Source organism: Penicillium canariense (assembly GCF_028826845.1).
Source record: "Penicillium canariense strain IBT 26290 chromosome Unknown utg000006l_segment0_segment0, whole genome shotgun sequence".
NCBI lineage: Eukaryota > Fungi > Ascomycota > Eurotiomycetes > Eurotiales > Aspergillaceae > Penicillium > Penicillium canariense.
Genome location: NW_026622733.1, coordinates 57,394 through 81,147, shown reverse-complemented (window position 1 = coordinate 81,147; position 23,754 = coordinate 57,394). Strand labels below are relative to the sequence as shown.

The following is a 23,754-nucleotide window of genomic DNA, read 5'->3' as shown; positions in this document are numbered from 1 at the left end:
CTATTAGAAATCTCTATAGGATCCGCTACCTCTAAAATAGTAGTCTTTAAATAGGAGTAGTAGTCTTTCGGCGGTTTTTAAGGTTTTTTAGCGATCCTTAAGATCTTTTAGTAATCTTTAAGATCTTTTAGTAGTCCCTTCGTAGTTCTTATAATCTTAGACTATAAAGATTATAGTAGAGTACGTTTTATTAGCTAATTACTATCTAGAATCTAGTTAGTTCTATCTTAAATTATCTATCTATTACTTTTCCTTTCTAGTAATCCCTCTAATTATTTATTTACCTAGATAAAAAGATATTTATATATCTTTTCCTATTACCTTCCTAGCCTTACTTTTTATTTTTATTATCCCTGTCCTATCTTCTCTTATATACTATTTATTAATATATTATAGAGCTAGATATCTTAGTTCTCTAATAACTATCTTTTATTAATCTTTAAAGATAACCTTATAGATATACTCTCTCTTTTTATATCTAATAGGCTATTTAATCTAGATAAAAATAAAATACTAACTTTAATACCTAGTATAGCTTTTATATAACTAGTAATACTTATACTAATTCTAGAGACTTTTTAGCCTATTAGACTATATAGGAAGAAATAGTTTCTTTTTTAGATAGAGATAGTTAATAAAGATTTTATTAATTAGTAATAAAAGACTAAGTATAAAAATAAAGAGAAATACTAGGTACTATAGTATTAAGAGTCTTTTAAGATTTATATCTAGTCTTACTAATAATATTATATAAAGATATAGTTAATATTAACTATTTAGTTATTAAATAATAATATATCTAATATTAATATCTTTCTATAATCTATTATTTTTCTCTAGTTAGTACCGACTACTCTAGATAAATTTATAAGATATCTTAGAAATAGTAAGTTTAATTTTATTTATATCTTAATATTTAATAGTACTAAATCTCTCTAAATACTATCTAATTAATACCCCTTATTTTCTAGAAAGCCTATAAGATAGAGTATCCTATCCTAGTAAGCCTTACCTAAGATATCTTTATAACTCTAGCTAGTAACTCTAGGGTAAAAAGCTTTTTAACTCTATCTATAATATATATTACTATCGCCAGGGCTTATTAAGCCTATATACTATTTAAGATCTAATAATATTTATATATATAATAAGATTTAATATATAGTTAAAATAGTTTATACTAATAGATAAGTTTCTCTTTATCTAAGAGAAATATATAAAAAAAAAATAAGATAATACTAAATAAGATAATAAAGAGTTTAATCCTATTAGCAATAATAAGGAAAGTAAAATAATAGATATTTCTATAGAAGTATCTACTTAATAGCCTAATTAATAAACGCTAGAGAAAAGAAGGGCTATTAATAGTTAGCTTTCTAAGCTAGAAAATAATAAGATCTCCTTACCTAATTTTAATATCTAGAGATATTTATTAGTGTATATTCTAAAAAGATTAAAATATAATATAGATTTTATATATAATTAGTAGAGATAAAGAATTAGATTTTTTCGGCTAAAATTATAATTATTAGATTTTCTATAGAAATCCTCTTTAAGCTAATATTAGCCTATATAAATAAAGAATAAAAGTAGAATACTAAAAAATACTAACTAATTCTATATAAAATATATATATTATAGGGTTTCCTATATTTATCTTATTTATAGGACTATATAGAGGACCGGGACTATAGTAATATAGTCCTAAAAAGATTAGGACTACCTAGCAGTCCTAAAAATAAAGACTAAGCCCTATATAGTACAGTCCGGTCCCTAGTCTAGTCCGGTCCTAAGCGGTCTTTAGCAAGGTCTATCTATATTATTTATATAGTAATAATCTATATCTTTAAGTATTTCTCTTATATTAATATCTTAATAATATAGATATATTAAAATAAAGAATATCCTTAGTAAAAGGCTTTTAGCCTAAAATTTCTAGTAAAATCTATATATTTTAGAGATAAAATACTTTATTTAATAAACTAATAATATATCTACTAGTCTTCTTCCTCTCTAGGACACTTATATAATCTCTTAGATATTTAGTATATCTAAGTACTTTTAATATAAGGAAGCTCTCTTTTATTATCTAAATAAATTAGCTCCTAAGTATTATCGCCCTCCTAGGCCTTTTCTTATATCCTATCTTCTTTATTATTACTAATTAGATTAAGCTTAAACTAATTAGGTAAATCCTCTCTTTCTTCCTCGGCCGCTTTAACCTTATTAGGAGAGAAAGATTCCTTTAAAAAGTTTAAATCCTCTTTTTTAAGGTTAAATCTTAATATATAAAGAAATATTATAAGCTCCTAGATTATTATATTACTTAATCTACTATAGTAATAATAATAGATATTATAAGTAATATTAAATAGCTACTTAATACTAGTACTAATTACTAAGATTAAAAAGATATCCTAGGCTAAAGTAATAATAGTAAGAAAGTAATATTAATTCTCTTTTTAGAATAGTAGAGGTAATATCTAAATAGTATCTATAGTTAATTAGTTTATATATTAAAGAAATAAATAATATAGATAATAGACTTACTACTATTAAGATATTAGATTATCTTATCTTTTAGTAATACTAGCTAGATCTTATTTCTACTTAGTATTAAATCTAGATATAAGCCTACTTTTATTAACGCTTAAGATATAAATAAATCTAGTTAAGATATAAAATACTCTTAGTATAGAGAAAAGAACTCTTTAAAGCTTTTCTAATATCTATTATACTATTTATTATCCTAGTTATTACTAAAAAAGAACTAGAACTTATTTACTAGTATAAATATAGTTCTAATTATATAAAGATTATTTTAAATAGTATTAGTCTAACTATAATAGTTACTAAGCTTAGCTTAAGCAGTTTAGAGTATCTAAAGTATTCTCTATTTCTAATATATCTTTTTCTATTAAAACTAGTATATTAATCGCTTAAAGTATTTAAAAAGCTTATTATAAATTATAAAGATATAATATTATAGTAGTATTTTTAGTTTTTAATAGTTTAAAAGTAAAATTAAAAAAAGATTATATAATCTATAATAAATAGTTAATCTAGCGCTATTTATCTATATTAAGTATAATATTAGTCTAATTATATTTAGTATAGAAAGGCTTAAAAATTAGTCGGAGTTATTTTATATATTAAAGTATTAAAAAAGTTAAGTTCTAGTATATCTTAATATCTTATAGTAATATAAGCTTAGTTAATTTAGTCTAGAGTTTATAGAATATATTACGATACTAAAGGCTTATATTAATATAAATTATAAGATTATAAATCTATAATAATCGATTAGATTAATAAAGGTTAATATAAGTAAGAAAAGATAAAGGTTATCTATCTTATTTAAAGTATAAGTAATGTCTCGCTTTTTTATATTTATATTTATATTTACTTAAGTCTACTAAAACTATTTACTTATCTAATATATCTTAGTTATATTATTTATAAAATTAGCTTTTATCTATCTAAGTAGTTTATTTAAGCTTAGTTAGATAATATAGGCAAGGTATAGAACTTAAATAATAGTAGTTATATCTAATAGCGACTACTATAAAATATTAACTAAAGTATTATTATTCGATATATTATCGGTAGTAATTATAAGTATATAATCCTAGATATAATATTATATAAGTATATCTAGGAGTATAGTACTAAGATTCTCGCTAGAATATATTCTAGAAAATAATTAAAAGCTAAGTAGAATCTCTCGATACTACTAATCTTTATTGATAAAATAGCTAGTAATAGCTATAAATATCTAAGAAAAAAGAGATATTTAGTAATTAAAAGTAATTAATATTTTTATATCCTTAGGGAGTTTTCGTAAGATACTTTAGTACTATTCTTTAACTATTATTTATAGGTAATAATAAATAGTCTTTATAGATAGGATCTTAGGGCTAGAAGGAGTATATTAAGCTATTTAGATTAGGTTATAGAATTTAAGATATTTAATAAGTCGAAAAAGAAGATATACGACTATTAGAAAGGTAAGAAGCTTCTCTTCCTAGGCCTTTTAAGTAAATCTTTAGCTTATTAATATATCTTATCTCTATTATTAAGAAATACTTACTATAGCCTATAAAAATCTAGTAATTATACTCTAAGTATTATTCTATATATATTTTTAATATATAATAATTTTAAGATATTTTAATAGTATTAAGGTATTTTAGCGAGTTTTATTATCTAGATATAGTAGAGTTAAAGGATACTTAAGGATTTAACTATAATATTTATATATAGCTTTTAGTATACTAGTAACGCTATCTATTACTTAGTTAAAATACTTCTAGTATTTAGAGTAATAGCCTATATCTTAATTAATCTTATTTATCTACCTATAGTCTATTTTAAGCTACTATTATACTTACTTAGTATATATTATATCGTTATAGAGAACGTAGTTCTTTCTCTAATTAGGGCTAATATATTTTAAAAAAGAAAGAATCGATTAACGGGGTAGTAGTTATAGAAAGTCTTAATTAAATAAATTAAAGGTCTAGTAGCTACTAGAAGGCTTAGGGATAAATATCTATAGGTCCTCGGATATATAATATAGAGAGCTCTCTATATTATTAAAAATAGAAGATAGAAATATATTAGAATATTAATTTTAAGATATATTATAGAGTAAGAAGGTACTTAGAGATTATTAAGATATATTAAAAAGAGAAATATAGATATACTAAGAGTTCTTTATAAGAATTAAGCTCTAAGCTAGTAGACTTATTGATTTATTATATTATTAGACTACTAACCCTTATATATTTAATATAACTAGTTTAGAGTAAGGCTTTTAAGTAGGTCTAACCTACTAAAATCTATCGGAACCTACGAAAACCTATTAGAACCTATAAAAATCTATCTAGAATCTATAAAAACCTATTAAAATCTATAAAAACCTATCTATAGCCTATAAAATCTATAAATAATCTATACCTAATCTAAAATTACCTTTAAAGATATTAATACTATCTAGGTAATAGATAATCTAAATTCTAATAGCTATTAAAAATCTTTACTAAAGATATTAGTATAGTAGATAGCCTAATTTCTAATAGCTATTAGAAATTACCTCTAAGAATATTAATATAATAAATAGCCTAAATTCTAATAGCTATTAGAATTTAATACTAATATATAAAATATAGAGAAATAAATAGGAACTAAACTAGTAAGAATTAAAGAGCTTTTTAGCCGAAAAGAGTATTTCTACTATAAAGAATATTTCTATAGTAAATATATATATTCTTATATTTAGATATATAAATTCTAAACTAATAACTATAATAGTCTAAAATTAAAGATTTAGTAGTAATTAACTTAATATAAAGTTTTATAAAATTAGATATAAGGTAATTTTATAAAATTTCTTATTTATTAAGATAGGAATATAGTAATATTTAATAGATAAACTAGTATACTTATAAAAAATAGTAATTTATTTTAATTAGTTAGTAGTATTATAAACGCTAACATAAAGATTTTATATAAAAATAGGTTAAAATAGGTTATTAATAGGTTTTTATTCGAGGAATAGAAACCTATTAGGTTAGGTTAGGTTCTAGGTACAGAACCTATAACCCACGTTAGGTTAGGTTAGGTTTTAATATCAGAACCTATTCGCGGGTTTTGGCGCAGTCTAGCTATTCTAACCCTAAAGGGGTTAGTCTGTGAATAGCACTATCACCATTCTCTTTTTAGCAGACAGGGGTAGGGCTAGACTGCGCCAAAAACCGCAATTGGGGGCAAACCTTGCCCCCAAAAACCAAACCGTAATGGTTGCGGTTTTTAAAACCAAAAACCAAACCAAACCACAAACCATTGCGGTTCCCCATTGGGGAACCATCAAAAACCATTTTTACATATAATTACATAAAATTGCATAATAACTAGTTACGAACTAGTTAAATAGCTTAGTAATTAAGATATAGCCAATAAATATTGATAGAATATTATCCACGTGATATTTTAGCCCCGCTTTAAAAACCATTAGGGCCCCAAGAACCATTACGGTTTCTAACCTAGAAACCAAAAACCATTGCGGTTTCTAGAATTGGCCCCAAAACCCCCCCCAATTGCGGTTTGGTTTTTTGCGGTTTTGCGGTTTTGCGGTTTTTGGCGCAGTCTAGGTAGGGCCGCTTTCTTTTACCCCTCTCATCCCACCTAAGATAGCGCAATAGCTGGGATCAAAAACGTACAGAAGATCCTGCGTCCACGAGGGGTTACACAACATTACCGAGACTATGCAGACCAACCTTTGGTTTTGATGTAATTCAGGCCTACCAACCCTGACACCTCGTTAGCTCCTGTTCCAGAAATCGCCATCCAGGTTTACAGCAACATCCCCCTAGAGTTAGGCTCTGAAGATAAAGTCTACCGCTTTGTGCCAATATCTCTCCTCGCAGATTTCTGACTATCCCACAGGAACCTTGTCATTTGAGATCTATAGTCCCCGGCCTAATATATTCGCCTACGTGGAGCATCAAAGACGGGAGATTCTTCACCGAAAGAATAATCGTCCGGGAGAAGATTTCTTCCCTAGTATTCCGAAAGTGGCACCCAACGATAAGGATCGGCGTTTACAGGGGTTTCTGCTAGTGATTACTTCCTATAGCTTCTGTGCTAATTTCCGATCGGATTATAAAGCTGAATCTGGTCCGCTATAGGTAAATTTTACTGGGAGTTTCCCGCCTAGAGCGTAGGTTAACCTCCGCTCGCGAATTAAGCAAGTTACCCTAAATAGATTGAGTCGTGTAATTATCGGTAATAAATACAACGTCTTGTTAGAAAGAGAAGAACTTATCGTAAAAAATTACCGGGAATTATCGTAGCCAATAAGCCCAAGTTGCTATAATATAATAGGGTTCGAGGATTATAGTCTAAATAAAGAGGGAGAACTATACTTATCTAATTAACCTCTAGCACAGGAGATAATTAAGTTACTACAGAGGAGAGCCGATTCATTATACTCTAAGGAATGCAATATATAATCCCCTTCCGAGGGCGCTATTATTATTACATCCAATCCTACAGCAATAGCACTAGAACTATACCTTCAGTATATTATTTATCGCCTTTCCTTATAAGAAACTCGGGTTAGAGCTTATGCCTATCCCCTAGGCCTTTACTACGTCTATCCTTGATAACCTTCCTCGGGGGACGACAATCAGCTTTGAATTTTTTTCAGCAGATCAATCCCAAGCCGCTATCCCAGAGTCGCATCGGGATATCATCAACTGTCGACCAGAGGTAGTTACAAGAGCGCTTCATCAAGGCAGTCGGAGTTTCCTACAGCAGCGTTGGGAGCGTGAAGTTCCATCGGATAGGGAGCTGCCCACTCCTGCATATGTTTTTGTATGGTAAATCTGATCAATTTGGAATACTTGCGTTGTAACACGCTAATACTATCTCCTAAGGGTATGAGGCGCCTTCAACAGCAATCCTCTGCATAGTTCTTCAATCAGTGTCCTCAGTTGGTTTCCACAGGACTGGCGTGTACGGAAATCCCGTGATCTATTAGTTTAATATGCGCAGGGGTTTGTATCTTTGTATATTCGTATAGCAAATCAGAGTTGTAGGGTAGATGATACCTGTCTAGCTAGCTGGTCGCTGTACCTCTTTCTGTGCTGCCTCGCTGTTCATGGAGTAATGTTACAACTAAGAGAGACCAAAGCAAAATAGATACCAAGCGTGCAATTCAAAAATGCGTCGAGTGAGAAGGAAAAACGAAGCAGAGATAAAGAAGGCAATCTAGATACGCACGTCTTCCTCCCGTCTCTCCGCTTGCTCAACCGCAATAGCCGCCACAATTACTAAACATGTACCCCTAACAGTCGGGTTCAGGTAAAAATGTACCCAATATCCGACTTAGTCCACGACATGGGTGTATCGGTAGGGCTTAGCAGTGAAGCTGCCATCCTTCCAGCTGACAGGGCGCTTATAGGCGACACAACCGTAGGTGCCACGGCACTCGAGCGTGTTGTACTCCTTCTTGGAACTGTCGGCCCATGAATGGAAAAGAGTGACGTGGCCAGCAGCACCGCCAGTGCCGGGTCCAAGGGTACCAACAAGGTCACCAGGCTTGAGGTCGTCCCAAGAGATGGGCTTGGCGATGTCGGGGAGACTGACTGTGTTGTAGCCTGGTGCATACGCGTGGAGAGCCATGCTAACAAACCCTGAGCAGTCGGTGCGATATTTGCGGCCAGTAGGGTCCGGGTATTCGGCATACATAGAGTATGGAATGTGGCGAGAGACCCAGAACTCACCGCGGGAGATGATCTCCTTGCGGCTGATCTTGCCTTCGTAGGACGAGCTGCCGCCGCCACCAGAGCTGCCACCACTGCAATCCTTGGTGACCATGCCGCTAGAGCCGGTCTTCACATAGTAGTCGGTGACATAACAGCCGTCAGAGGTCTTGTCCCATATAGTGGAACCCTTGATGTCTTCACCATGAGTCTGGCAAGTGATTGTGACATCGTGACCCTTTGCGTATGAGGTAACAACCGCATCGCTAGTAGATGGACCAGTGCGGCAGTTGACACCGTCGCCATCAATAGCGTACGCATTGGCCATAGAGAAAACCGCCGCGACGGCCAGAGCCATGCTCGTGAGTTGCATAATGGGGAATACTTGAAACGAGATAGATCTTGAAGTGTTGATGATCTTTCAAGTGGGATTTCAAGGTGAGCTGAGAAAAATTGAGGACTTTATATTTCTTTGTGATTGTGATAGAAATGTTGAGCATCTGGCTGGACCTGGGACCTTATATACCCGAGAGGTGCGTTAATATGAACATTTCCGAAGCGAATGCAGCTAAATTTAGTAGTGGGGGATTTTTTTACAAAAGTTGAGAAGATATTTTCGTACCAGGAAATGTGCTGTAGACGGTGCGTAGCTATGGCCGGAGTCTAATTGATTCGTTGAGCTCGTAGCCGGCCTAGAACTTGAGTTATCCACAGGCAGCTTGTAATTAGGCGTTCTTAGTCTCATTCTCTAATAATACGAGGAAGATGCCATTTGCTTTTGAAGATCAATCCTACTTTGGGGCCAAAATAATCGCCTATACTCATGAAAGATCCAGGGCAAATACAATCTGTGGCTGAAAGCTTCGGATTCGCTACCAAAAATAGTCCCGTTTCCTCACGTTAGGTTGGCTCTATACGAGCCACATCAGCGATCGGCAGGGCTCTCTACCTTTAAAGGAGGCAAACTACGTACGAAACAAACAGCAAATTTCTTGGCAGGGCAATCATAATCGAAAACTTCACTCTCATCTCCATGAACAAGATAAACACGATGTAGTAATCAATGAACTTCCGGACCTCGCGCTAAAAATAGTCATGGTTCTCGCTTAGCCCCGCCTTATACGAGTTGAATCAGCGATCGGCGGGGCTAAACCTTAATAGGAGGCAAAATGCGGGTGAGAGCATCACACACTGGCAGAATTGTGTAGCATTGTACGGACACAAATCAACGACAATGCTGCTGCTATGCACCATCGGAGTCTATATTGATGCTTGTGATAATGATAGACAACACCTTTGTTGGTGATTACACATGAGAACCACTGGTCTGTCGCCTGGCAGATCTTGGCTAAGGAACTGGCCGAAATTAACGCATCCTGCTAAAGTAAGAAGATGCACTTTAATACTATATAAGATGCTCAGTGTCGTCTTATCCACTGTCTAACCGACACCGCGGCCGAAAAATGTGACTGGGAAGGTGCCAATATAGACGGAGCATGTGGAAATCCCAATAAGGATGCGCCTTGCGGCGATAGCAAGTACGAACTCATCGCCGATCTTTTCAACGACCGAACCAGAACCAGTCGATACCTAATGGGCAAACAATTATTGTGCTACAACGCCAGTCCGGCGCTTTCCAAGTGCTCATGGTCAGAGTATACGCAAGGTTGCGCTTCTGGTCTTAACTATGCCCCGGATTTCTAGTCATTCTACCCGGGCGGCAACCTGAACGCGGACCTAGAGAAATGTGATGCCAGATTTTTTACCTTCTACTGGGTTATACCAATATATGCTAGTGCTAGACGAACAATCACTTTCGTAGCCCTTGTCGGAGCTAAAGACAAATAAGCGCTACGTGATTAGAGCTTTATCGCTAGGGTAGCTATCCACGTATGTGAATAGCATACCCCGTATAATTATCTTCCGATGGATACCAAAGGTATCAGTTAAATTACTAGTTGACCTAGATGATCTATTCAAATATCCCGATGAGGGTGATGTTAGCGACTATTATTAGGTCGAGGAGTTGGCGAATTCCGATAGCGAGTAACAAAACCAAAATCTATACTATTCAAAGTACCTAGTACTAACCAGATATACTCCTATAACTAGCGGGCGATAATAACGAGAACGAGCCTTTCCTATTTATTATGATTGACGGAGATACTAGTATAGATAACGAATCTTTCGTCGACTAGTGGAGCTTTCTAATAGATAAGAGTGAACTTACGAAGCGCGGCCTTAGATTTAATAAGAGTAAAAATATTTTCGAGAAACGCTTAGATACATTTAAAAATACCGTCGGAGTCTATCATATTTGTTGCAATGCGATGTCTACCAACTCGACTATATACCTGTAAACCTTCTAGGGAGGAGCCCAGAACACCATTGTGAAGATTCCAAAGAACCTTGGCGCGGGCCTATACGCCCGTGTAGTTAGCCTATTCCCCTTGGTAGCACGAAGCGCGATGTCCACTTTTCCTCATCGGACACGTATAAGTTGATAGTGGATTATGGTTTCCAAGCCCCTTCCGCTTTAGAGAATAAGAAGGGCGATGTGAACTTCCTTTTCGACTACACTAGCTTACTAAAGTCCCAGAGCGAGATCACAAATTCGCCTTCCTCCCGCAAGAGATGGTTTGGATCGTACTCGAATTAGCTGGCCAAGAGGACCACAACTGTCAAAGACAAGAAAGGCAGCTTGCCACTTGACTACGAAGAGACGCTTAAGCTCTTATACGCAGAAATATATTGTCCGAAGACCAACATCGAAGCCACCGTCGATATTGATACGGATCTCCGACTTTGGTTGAACGGCCAGTACACCTACTACTTCGAAGGATCAATTCTGCCTACGCCTTCATTGATCTCCGCCTACGCGCATTTTTCCATTCAGCCAGAGGCAGTCGTATGTCGACCCCCCTCCACCGAACGTCTGCTTTTTTGTGACTAATAATGTACAATGTAGATCATGTTGATTATGCGCGCCGAGGCGACCATGCAAGTCAACCCTGACCTAGCTTACATCGTCAACAGATTGACATTCCCAGGCTTTTCTGTCAAGGGTTTAATTAGCATTGGCCCGGAGTTGAACTTGATCGGCGAGACGGATGCTTCAATGAGAGTCTCCGGAGAGTTGAATGCAGGCTTTTTACTCGCGTTTCACTCAAGTGGCCATATGCGCAGGTATACTATCTATAAAATGATAATAGGGAGGGTGCCTCTGATAACCTAGCAGACCTCAACAATAATGATAAACAGGTCTTTACTATGGGGCCTACATTTAATGCGGCTCTCACGGGAGAAGGCAAGATGTCCTGTATGTTATTCCGATTCCCTTGAAAATCTTCATTAGTTTAATACTAATAATAATCCTTGGTATTACTCACACCGGAAGCACGAATCGGTATTTCAGTCTTGGGCGGTACTCTGATGTCCGGATATGTCACTGCGGGACCCAAGAAAAGAACTCAGTGTTGGCTTCATGCTACAGCGTCTGTGAGCAGTGATGGCTCAGCGTTAGCTGGATGCTGCTATTGGGCGGGCTTCCTCTATGATCTCTATGTGAAGGCAGACGTGAGATGAGAATATTCTCTTCGAAATTGTTCCTCTTGGCCAGAATGTGAGCGGATAACCGCTGACTTGGGTTAGCTATTTGAATAAAGTGGCCTACCGGGGTGATAGCCTAGACCTAGCGTCACCTGACAAGCGCCTTACACCGGTTAAAGGCACATGCATCACGTAATCGATCGACATGGACCTCAGCAAGCGTAGCATTGCCGAAGCTCTGGTCGCCAATTCTATTGATGCTGGTTGCTTTGGCGGTTTGATCTCTTTCTCCACAACGATTGAGGGCTCGTCTAGGGGAACTTGCATTGACAATTCGCCGTTCAGCGATGCTCTACAACCGTGGTAGAGACTTTTTCAAGCGCGTCACTGTTGAAAATCAAATCCAGAATACCAATGGACTGACTGACAGCATCACAATATGCAGTATGATCCACCCCGTTGATTGCTTGTTCTTTGCTAATCACACCCTTATGTATCTATGACAACATCTTCAACTACATTCAGGACGGCATAGCCAGTCAGGGATCAAATTTCCCAGGCGAAATCACTAATCATAACAGTGGCGAGGCATATATGATCTTGGATCACATCTCAGAGTAAGTAAACTCTGTTGGAAACCGTGAGGACGCCTACGGTTTGACCGGTGGAGGGATAGAACAGTACACCGCTCTCAAATTATCCTTGTGGCCGACGGATATCGCCCGAGAGATGAATCTTGGCTCCCAAGCTACACAGGACTACCAGTTGCTGGCAGGATATACGTATAGTATGCCGTGTGATGAATTCCCATGTGAGTTATTGCTTCTCACAATCGTACGTTGAATTTTATTTGATGGAAATATTCTCTAACATAGGTGCTATCACTTAACTCATGAGTCTGTTTTTTTTTCTCCACTCTACGTTCGGCTGTCGCTATTGTGGTTGCTAATTATTGCCTTCATCCTCCGAAATACAGTGTCCAGGACGGTGACCATGGCTCAGTAAGATCCCCGTCATTGAACCGCTTCTCTACTGTTTCTAGGACTGATTGAATATGAATTACCAACAGAACATCGAGTGTGTCTGGAAGGCAAAGCAGGACTACCAAAGACAACTTAGTATGGTAATATTCTTAGTTCTATTATTCTAGATTAGATATAGTAGTAAGATCAAAGAGATATATTTGAGTATAGATGAAAGATATTACCTATGGTCTTAATCTCCCCTATTAAAAGATAATACTATTGACCTAACCCTGTAGGATAAAGGCTTTCTAGATAAGTATTCTAGAATATTTCTTCATATTAAGATAGATCTATATATCGGATTAAAAGATCAAAAAACTGGAACCAAAACAATCCAATATTAAAGAAGTTAGAAGTATATCAAAAGGTGCTATAATAGCCAACTAGGTCGCTATAGTCGACTAGATTCTTAACTATAAGGTGCATAAACAAAAAGTCTGTAATTGATGCCACTCCTCCGGAGACTAGTACAGTGGGTTGAATGATTCATTTTAATGGGCCTTTGCTCACCAGCGCGTAGGAGCAGCGTTGTGAAATGAGGATTGGCCGATCAAAAGACAGAGAATCAACATTGGAATATGTCCCATATAGATGCAATTGAGAAAATCAGATCTATTTGAAATCAATTTGAATGATGCCTTGTTGGATACCTTGCCAAGAGTTGAGATTTCCGCTGCCTTCAACTCCCAAGCAATGTTACCTAGCGCATATTAACAGTTATCAACAGGGTAATATTTCCATTAAGCACGTTCGGTAGCCAGTTCAGCCCGAGCCTGTGGCGCATGCTCGTAATGCTCCGCATGCTCTGCCTCCAACTGAGCCAACTTCTCATTGTCGACATGTCCGACCATCTCAGACAAGGCTCCCATACCCTCGGTGAGCTTCGCACCCTTGCGGCCAATGACGTGCCACGGCAGGCCGAACATCTCATCCATGGCCTCGAGCGACTTGCCCGCGGTCTCAGGCACAAAAAACCAGACATATACCAAACCAAGCAGGGTCACAGCGGCGAAGAACCAGAAGGTGCCTTGGGGCTTGAGACCAGGAGACTGGGTGAGCAGCATGAGTGGGACCGCTTTGCTATTACCATATTGATTGATGAAGTGGAAGCACATAATAATACTAGTGCCCAGGGCACGGACTCTGAGGGGAAATATCTCAGCGCCGATGAGGTACTAGGATATGTTAGCGGCGATGGAAACAAAATGTATGTAACAGATCAGGTCCAGAAAAGGAAAAGAGGCAGTCTAAGGAGATAGCTGACCTGGATGCTGTTCCAGCCGAGAGCCCAGCCGACTCCAGAGAAATAGATCATGGCGATCGCACCGGTGGCGGCGTGTTTGGCGGCGCCACTCTGGACTTTGCCAGCGGTGATGGTGGGCACACTGGTGAGATAGATGGCGATATAGAGCATAGCGATAAACTGGATGATAATACCAATGCTCAGGGCGCGCTTGCGGCCAATAAAGTCGACGAGGAAGAAGGCACACGTCAGCGCAGAGACCAGCTTCACGACACCAAAGATGGCAGTAGCAAAGAGACTCTCAGATTGACCGGTGGTACCAAGGAGCTGGAAGAACTGGGGAGCATAGATTGTCATTGAATTCGCACCACTCCATTCTGAAAGTTACAATCAAGGTCAGCGCGATCATTTCGAGTCTGGGTTAGTATAAGGACTTACGGCCAAGGAGTTGACACATGAGACCAAGGACAATCCGGTAGCGGTTGCTACCAATCAAGAACAACTCTTTCAGAGGTCCGAAGAAACTAGAGCCCATGGTGGCTTCTTGCTCTCGCTCCAACTGGTCACGGATGTCGATCAGCTCCGTCCGGACGTAGTGGTGATCTTCTGGAAGATGGCGAAGCTTAGCCATCATGGCGGCGGCCTCATCATATCGCTTAACCTTGCAAAGCCAACGGGGTGACTCGAGCGCGAAGAAGGACATGACGAAGATGATGCTTGCGAAGATAATATGCATCAGTGTGGGTTCCACCCACTGTAGGGAGTTCTTGTTGGAAATATGAAGCGAAGTGCCAAAGTTGGCGAAGTAGCCCAGCATGATGCCTAGGTAGACGGAGCCACTAAAAATGCAAACGCAGAGACCACGAATGGTCCTTGGGGCAACCTCAGTCAGGTACCTGTCCTTTTTCATTAGCATGCCTGTTCTAACAATCCCATGCCTTATGTCGCGCGTCGCTTTCTGCCTGGAGAAGAGCCATCGGCTAAACAGGGTAGACTTACGCAGGAGCAACCACTGTGGTTTGACCGATTCCAAGTCCCATCACAAAGCGGCCAGCCAAAATTTGGCCATAATTGCCGTTGGCGGTGATGTAGACGATGGTACCAATAATCCAGACACAGCATAGCTGACGAGCGGCCCATAGCCGTCCTACCATGATACTGCGGTCAGAAACAAACAAAGACATTGTAATGGATGAAGATGGAGGGGCGAAAGCTGGTACTTACCAAGCTTGTCACACAAGATGAACGCGAGGAGCGCACCACCCACACTGCCAATCTGCACCATCGCGGTAATGTTTCCTTTGCGGTTAGCGAGCATTGCGAGTTCCGCTGTGGTTGGCTTCTTGGAAGGGACCAAGCCATATTCTGTTCGACGTTAGCGGCCTATCGTCCCTCCTCTGGTGTTCCTTTTATGAAGGTGAGCAAGCAGGGGCACGGGAAATATCGTACCTGACATGAATGATTTCTGCGCGACTGTCGTGCCGATCAAGCCTTCATCCAAACCACGAGCGGCTCCCTGGGAAGAATCAAAGCATGTTAGTCAATGTTGCAACAGCGGAGAGGGGATAGGCAGGACATGACGCACCATGAGACCAAAACATATGACTGCATAGAAAAGCCTCCAGTTCAGCACCTCGCGAGGGGGTATCGGCAAGGGCATTTTTGAAAAAGGGACGTTTAGTGGGCTGCTCCGTAGACTGCTCCATGCTGGTCGTCGAGTATGAGTGATTGCTACGTAGGGAGGACTGTCTTTAGGAAGAGGGAGAAGAGAAAAACGAGGAGTCCGAAGGGCCGATGCAACTGTTTAAATTACCCCATCACTAGGGAGCCGAGAATCCCTCCAGGATTCGGAAGATTGACTCTGGTTTGTTCGGGCTACCATGAATTTCCCCAGTGAATTTCCCCAGTGAATTTCCCCGTGGGCAGCTGGGGGTGTGGGGCGGCCGGTGATGTGTTAGAGTGGTTTAGACATGGCGCGTGGTCTGTCTTCCAGTCGAGTAAAGTCCGATATGAGGAGGAATCGAGGAACCTCCACAGAGTGGAAATGTTGATATCTGGGGCCCCAACCACGGCCCACAGCGAATGAGGAGTTTCCGGGGGGCCAGGTCGTCTCCTTTCGTAGCTCATCCCCACACTTCGCACTCGCACTTCGTGGTAGACCTCTGTGTGATGAGCGATTGCGGTTGTTGGGGTTTGCAATCTTGCCTCCGTTGATTCGCTGCTGCGAGCGACTTGTGCGCCACGTGGATACGCTGGTTTGTAATGCTCGGACTGTAAGCGCTTGCAAGGTCACTAGGACAAGAAGAGTAGTATCTGGCGGGATACTCCGAGCTAAGCTCTCGGCCAAGAACGCACAGAACTATCAAGCAATAGTTGGCAAAGTTGGCACAGATGCCATAGCTTGGCAAACTTGGTACAGAAGATGAAATGAATAGGGAGATGGGAAGATGGGAAGATGGGAGGGTGGGACGGATAGGGACTAGCGACTGAAGCGTTCCGAAGACACAACCGAGCACAGGTACGAATTATTAGTACTATACTGTACTAGGGACACCGTACTCCATACAGTAGGTTGTATGTACAGTACACGTACATACAGAATGCCACACACTCCCTAGTCCAGAGTATTCCGGGAAAACTCGGGGGGTCCAGAGGGTCCGAGACCGCAGAATCCTGACTACATTTCCACAAAAGCTTACTCCCCCTTGTTTTCTTCTTCTTCCCCGCCCAGGTCCAGGGGGCACCAGCGCTGCGATCCAATCACACGATATATGCCGCGGACTGGCTCGTCTCGAGAAACGGGTTGGGCCGAGATTTCCCCCAGCCCCCCGTACCCCGCCGTACATCCTTATCGATTCCTGCCCATTGGCCTTGACCACAATTGACCAACGAGTCTGCACCGGTGTCATGCCAGCTGGACAGAGCCAGCTTCTTGTCCTGGTTGTTCTGCTAGTCCGTTGACGTCTAGTCCGGCATCTGGCAAGCCACACAGCTGTTTGTACACACAATACGCAGCAGGACCTTTTTACCGATAATGCTCCACCAACCTCCCCAGGCGGGGTAAATGGTCTATGCATACGCTAAATAGATGCTGATCGTTATTCTTGAGTCGATATCAGCTTGCTCCATACAGCTCAGACTTTTATTTCATCCTGGTAGAATAGAGGCATACGAAGCGAAGCCGAAATCAGGAATGTGGAAGTCTCCCCCTGTCGCACGCCCCAGGAATTACTGCCGAACTTCGGAGGAAGAAAGAAAGGGGCGCAAAAAAGTTGGGGAAACGAAACGAGAGAGGAAGGAGAGACGAGGAACCCCTCTTTTTCACCACCCTCTTCATTAGACACAAACCAATTGAAATTCAAGGACGTCTGACGGTGGAGTGCAAGATTATAGACTGCTTCAGGGCTAGCATCTTGAGTAAACACGGACTAACAGTAGAGCTGCTCGAGATATAGAGCATTAATATTTCCAATTCGGCTTGTAGGTTGAATTTCGCAATAAATTCTAAAGATTTGGTCAAAGAAGATAGTGTTCATTCTGATCTCTAGAGCGGTGGCAGGAGGGTGGGAACCTCTTCCTACCTTCCCCTTTATTGGTTAGTAGAGGAAACATGTTGCCCTTCCTAGAATGGAATCATTGACATATGCGTCCGTTTCGAGATACGGTAGTCTACAGCTAGTAAGTCTTTGGGGAATATACCCTGTATTTCTAGGATGATGTAAATATATTTTTACCACTGCTCTGTTTCCCACCCTTGAAGAGTGGTCGAGTGGTGTATTGCGTAGTTTTCTTTGATATCTGGTTTTGCTCCTGACTACCACTATCATGCTATCTCGATTGCCTATAGTTTCTTTCTTCTTTACCTTCGTTATCTTATTAAATACACCTGGTTATCTCCTAGTTAGCTCTTTTCTATTATCGTAATATTTACCAGATATTTTAGCTAGGCTAATTTGATTCAAATAATTATAGCTAGGATACAGGAACCTATTTACTATAAGGAATTAGGATAGACTTTTGTATATTTCCTACAGGAATAGCAATAAGTATTATCTATATAGTCTGGTCTAGTCATTACAGTCTTTGCCAAGGTATTTGGCTAATAGTATTTTTGAGATCGCATAATACACAGACTAAGCGCGGAAACTTAGGGCCTTAATAGCGAACAGGTAAAGAGAAATGGCAATCTGCATAGTCTGGCTTAAGGTATATAGGAAGTCTCACGTTGACTTAGGAAGAGCCGAAAATCGCCATAATATTGACCCTATTCTATATGAAATCGCCGAGATCGTCGTAAATCGATAGCTAGAGACCTACGCCCACCCCCTAACCTAAAGGGTATGTAGGAGTTCGGAGCTATCACCTAGCCTCCAGAATCTCCACAACAGGACCCAACAGGAAAGGCTGAAGCTTCTTGAGATACATTCCGTCGAGGAGTGTAACCTTGATTGGCGGAGTAAAATTAACTCTAGAATTTTATTTAAATACCTATACTGACAAAGATCCCGCCACAAAAGTTAATTCTCAACGGCCAAGTCGTAAACCCCAACAAACAGACAACCCCCACTCCAGTGAAACCTAAGAGTCTCTATTATAGGATCTATAGAATATCAGCACTACAGTACTAGGCACCATCGATAATCGCGTTTCAACAGCGTTTTATGAGTATTTATTTATACGCTCTTAAGAGCAACACCTTCGCGGCACCTAGACTCTTGTTGTAGGGCTCTAATACGATCCTATATGAATTACAATGGCTCTGAGTGTAGATATTTTCCTGGAAATCGCAAAACAATCACAATGTTTCATAGAAAGGTCAAGCTTTTTAGGGAGAGGAGTAATATATAATCAACTATCGTACCGTAAGCTGCTCTGCTCCTATAGAACAAACTATACAGAGTATAGTGCCGTTCCGGAGGCCGGAGAGGTTGGCACAGGACCGCATTGGTGCCACCAGGGTACGATGGACTCGCGAATATTTGTCAGGAAAAGGATAACCCCCGAAATTCGGGACGAACCTATTGTTCCAGCAACAGTGGGGCCGTGTTGCTACTTTCCAGCCAGCTGCAAGTGATTGATTTTGCCGAGGACATTGAGCCAACTCTTTGAATCGCTCACCACCACAACCTCACATCCCGGGCAGTGATCCCTGCCATCTGAAGCTGCGGCCACCGACGTCGTGCGTATTTTGCCCAGTCCCAGCACCACATATTGAAACCTGCGGGTCTGATCCTCTCCTTCCTCTCTGCTCGTCCTTTGTTCCCAACCTCCCAGCCACGTCCAGGAATCACCACATTGGCATTCATGGAGCCCAGTCCTATGCGGTGTTTATTCCTCATCTCTCCATGAATAATGAAGAGTGGTCGTGCACTGTATGAACTATTATCATCCTGAAGTATTTACAATAGTGACCCCTTCTCAACAGCTGGAAATTAAAATTCACTTACAACGACACGCTGACCTAGGTGTAGGGTCAATACCACAGAGCATTGAGCCACCACTCACGCCCAGCCTGGTGCCGAAGGGCACGAATCATTAAATACGGAGTATGGAGTAGTTGAGCTAGTATTTCCCCCAGACCCACTCTACTCTGACCGCACGGGCATAGGACCAACGGCCCCACTACCAGCGCCGTTTCTCGGCCACTTCCCAAGGATACACATCTCTCTCTTTGGTTGTGATAAGCAATGCTAACTAACGGGGTAGCATCAGACCTAAGGATATTCCTTTGAGTAGAGCGGGGATTGTCTGAGTTTCGCTAGGTTACCCCAGACCCCGTGGGGTGATTTGCTAGCTGAGTACATTGTTGCATTGTGTCTCCACTCAAACCAGCGATGTTTTCAATTCATGAAAATCTCTGCTTCCCGTATCTTACTGTTTGATTTCCCTATATATTCCCCATTCCCATCTTCTTCTTGAGCTTGAATCTGTCATGGCATAGTGGCAAGATAGGGCATCTCATCAAGCCTCATTCTTTGTGAACTTATTTCAGCCCCGCCCCTTGGTCACGAAATAAATACCCACGACCATATCTGTCTTGCTCATCATCATGCGGGGAAAGACTGCACTTCTTGTGTTTCTCCTGACAAGTGTCCAGTCCGTTCTTAGCGGCTCTATCGAGTGCATCAACGGCATCCAAACAGCTGTGGCAACCTTCAAATTCACTGGGGAGAAGGGTGGCGCCTTTACCTGTGTTGGCAACCATCATGTCTACTCACTGTGGGCAGCTGCCAAGGTATACTGCACGGAGGATGAGATTGAAGCTGGGTCAATGTATTTAGCGCACATCTGCCTGCCTCGGAAAACACCACTAGTGCCGTATAGCACGGTTGATCCGCACCTTACGCCTGACTATATACAGTCATTGCCTGTAGTAACCTTCAAGGACGTTGAGAAAAAAAGAAACTGGAATACCTCGGTCCTACTATCCCAGGAGCTCTATGAGATCGCCGTGAGATCAACGGTCAGCGTTTCGCGAAAAAAGAAAAGAGCTTAATAGGTTCCTTCTTTGCTGACATGACCACAGACGGCCATGGATAAGCAATATTCAGTCCAAGTCCTATATGGGTACGTTGTCATCTGCCACGATAATTCTGCCAATAAGCTGCAGGCAATTTTAACTGATTGACTACTAGATGGGCCTTGTATGGGTTCTGGGGTGCCATTCTCTTCCTCGGAATGCTATATCAATGCGTAACTGCGTATTCGATCTCTCGACTCACGGCACGTGCTGTGGACCTTGAGGGAGAAAGAACCCCAGCGTGGTGTGGACCCTCTCGACTAGGAGTAGCATGGCATTGGGTGCGGCAGAAGATCACCATTCCAGCAACCTTCAACTCTTATCATCAACGCCCTTGGTTTTACTGTACCATTCCAACACGGTTGGAGTCAATCGTGGTTCTCAGTTACATGGCCCTTAACGTCATCCTTTTGTCTGTGACGTACGATACTTTCTACCCACATATTCGGTAGGTTATATCAGTTATAACCCTCACATTTCCATATCGTAGTGACTCCACTAATTCGATTTGATCCAGCTATCCTCAACTTGCCCAGCAGTGGCAATATTTTGCAAATCGAGCTGCTAATTTGACCTTGGCTAATCTGCCCTGGCTATGGCTGTTTGGGGGACGCAACAATATTTTCCTTTCGTTGACTGGATGGAAATACTCAACATTCAGTATTTTCCACCGGAATATCGCACGAGTGGTCCTTTTACTTGGTATCATCCATTCGACAACGTACACTGTCTGGAAAGTGCACGGTAAGGGTTTCCCGCCGGAGCCTATAAGAGTTTCTGATCCCGAGCTATCGCCCACTAATTGGACTTAGATCATGCTTATCTAGCGGTTTGGGCAGACAACTATTTTCAAATGGGCGCTGTGGTATGTATATCGGTTTCTGTCGTTGCTTTTCTCTCGCTTAAAGATCCTAACCTCCTGTCTTCTGTGCTCAGGCTCTATCCTCGATTGGGCTTATTGTGTTCTGTTCTGCCTCGTATTTTCGCCACCACCATTACGAGTTCTTTTTGATACTTCATAATCTGCTGGCACTGCTGGTTATCATTGCTTTATTCCGGTTTGTGAAGTTCCGCGGGACCGCTATTCCATCCCTCCTACACCTCTAACAGCTCTCACATTCAAGTCACACCTCCCTATATAACAGTCAGTTTAACGGTTACCTCTGGCCACTACTGATAATTTGGCTCATTGACCGAGGGTCCCGTTTGATTCGCCTTGCTTACCACAATTGCCAATTGTATTACACAGGGGATGTCCTTGGCACATTTGCAACTGCAAGTTATAGTGCCGGCATGGACATTATCCAACTTGAGGTTATCCCGAGGCGTACCTTCCGGCAGGCTCGTCCAGGATCTTATTATCATATTTACCAGCCCTCCCGGTGGAGAGCGTGGGAGAACCATCCCTTCACCACGGCTACCTGGGTGCCAGTCGGCGACTCGCCACCGCCTAAAAAGCTCCAGTTTGAAAAAGGGGAATCCCAGCCCAGTACTGCCGCCGAGCTGCAGACATTCGCACAGTCTGTTCCTTCGGAAAAGAGACATAGCAATCACATTGAGTACCAGATTGGTCAAACAGATGGGTCAGACTCACAATCGTTGGATGACGATAATAGTGTGAAGCAGTCCAATGCACGGAAGTTGGTATTTTGGATCCGCCCATGTTCCGGCTGGACGAAAGAACTCCGGGATCAATGCCTTGAGAATGGTGGTGTCCTTCCAAATATGAAAGTTCTCATCGAAGGCCCCTATGGTAAAAGTATTCCCCTTCACGCCTTCGATAATGTATTATATATCGTCGGGGGCACTGGTATCTCTGTGGCAGCATCCTATCTAACAGACCATGCCTATCGGGTGGCGAAATCACCTCACACTTTGCTGAGAAGGAGAATCGACCTTATCTGGGCCTCGCGAACTGTAGAGCACATCCGGCACGTCGTTTTAGACATGTTGGCGCCAGTTCTGAAAGTGCAAAGCGACATTCGCACATCGTTCTATGCCACTTCCTTGGCCCAAGATGCTGATCTGCTCCCATCTCAATTGTGTGGACTCGAGATTTGCCAAGGTCGACCGAATGTTAATGATGAGATCATGAGATATGTTCGCAGTATCTCCGCTGAGGGCTGTCGATATGAGAGAACCGCGATCGTCGTCTGTGGGCCAGCTAGCATGGCGGACGAGGCCCGTACTGCGATGGTAATGGTGCTGAAAACCTGGAAGATGCCGATCGAATACTTTGAAGAGGCATATGGATGGTAATAGGAAGGGAAGGGAGCTAGTGCGCTGTATCCGCAGAGGTCGCGAAGGGCACCTTGTTACATAAGCCTGCTTATGAAACTAAATGTGTCTCATGCATAGATCTTGGCTGGAACGATGGGTCTTTCTTACTTTCTTGGTATATTTGTGTTTTCTTCTACAATTCTCTGCTTTATATTTGTGTTGCTATCACTATATTACTGACTATAAACATAATAAAAATAGGTAGCCTCCTCCCTATAATTTTATACTTTAGTTTTGATAAATATACTATATACACCCTATTTGGAACTCGCTAGAAGACTACGCAATGTTACGTCTAACGGAGGAAGACTAAAAGGGACCTTATTGCGGAGACCCTGCTGGTCGACAGCTATCCTAACCTACAGAGCTGCCTTGAGGATATCAGAACTAAATAGACTCCATCCTCCCCTACGAGCTATTAGAAATACTCCGCCTCAAAAAATCACAATACTACGGCTACGCTAACACGCGTAACTAGGATCGCTTCGCCTCGCTCCCGTAAGGTATATAGCACTTTACATGAAGCATCTAGAGATAAGTAACCGACCCTTTATAACTAATTTAAACGGACCGTACCTATAGGCTGGAGGATATAGTGGCCAGTACTAGACTACGCCAAAAACCATAATTGGGGGAAGCAGTGCTAGGATAGAGGTTTGGTCCCATTTCCTATATCAACCTAGGTCCTATTCCTCTGGTTCCTACGGAAGCCTATTTACAGCGCTGTAGCCTATGGTTAGGCGCTAGTTTAGGGCAGCTACTAGTATCGGGCAGTAGTCATTTAACATAAAGCCAACACTCCTCTCGTCCCTCATTGCTCACTCACCAGAAGTTATCTCAAAATCTAATCTACACTACTACCACGTGATA

At 40.7% G+C, this 23,754-nt stretch overlaps 4 protein-coding genes across 4 annotated transcripts; 2 read left to right on the top strand and 2 right to left on the bottom strand.

The window, feature by feature from the left end:
• Positions 1-7,890: 7,890 nt before the first annotated feature.
• N7482_008003 (putative NlpC/P60-like cell-wall peptidase) lies at positions 7,891-8,640 on the bottom strand (the record flags this gene model as incomplete). The annotated part of the gene is made up of 1 exon (XM_056690127.1): positions 7,891-8,640. The coding sequence occupies one exon, from the start codon at positions 8,638-8,640 to the stop codon at positions 7,891-7,893; it is 750 nt and encodes a 249-aa protein (XP_056539892.1).
• Positions 8,641-12,021: 3,381 nt separating this feature from the next.
• N7482_008002 (uncharacterized protein) lies at positions 12,022-12,821 on the top strand (the record flags this gene model as incomplete). Its single annotated transcript, XM_056690126.1, has 3 exons — positions 12,022-12,091; positions 12,439-12,603; positions 12,793-12,821. The coding sequence occupies 3 exons, from the start codon at positions 12,022-12,024 to the stop codon at positions 12,819-12,821; spliced, it is 264 nt and encodes an 87-aa protein (XP_056539891.1).
• Positions 12,822-13,581: 760 nt separating this feature from the next.
• Positions 13,582-15,744, bottom strand: N7482_008001 (MFS quinate transporter; the record flags this gene model as incomplete). Its single annotated transcript, XM_056690125.1, has 7 exons — positions 13,582-14,016; positions 14,106-14,461; positions 14,523-14,980; positions 15,084-15,231; positions 15,309-15,449; positions 15,534-15,600; positions 15,670-15,744. 7 exons carry the CDS (start codon positions 15,742-15,744, stop codon positions 13,582-13,584), a joined length of 1,680 nt encoding a protein of 559 aa, XP_056539890.1.
• Positions 15,745-20,133: 4,389 nt separating this feature from the next.
• Positions 20,134-22,863, top strand: N7482_008000 (ferric reductase family protein; the record flags this gene model as incomplete). Its single annotated transcript, XM_056690124.1, has 7 exons — positions 20,134-20,547; positions 20,611-20,651; positions 20,720-21,052; positions 21,122-21,348; positions 21,417-21,469; positions 21,541-21,662; positions 21,891-22,863. 7 exons carry the CDS (start codon positions 20,134-20,136, stop codon positions 22,861-22,863), a joined length of 2,163 nt encoding a protein of 720 aa, XP_056539889.1.
• Between the last annotated feature and the right edge of the window lie 891 nt (positions 22,864-23,754).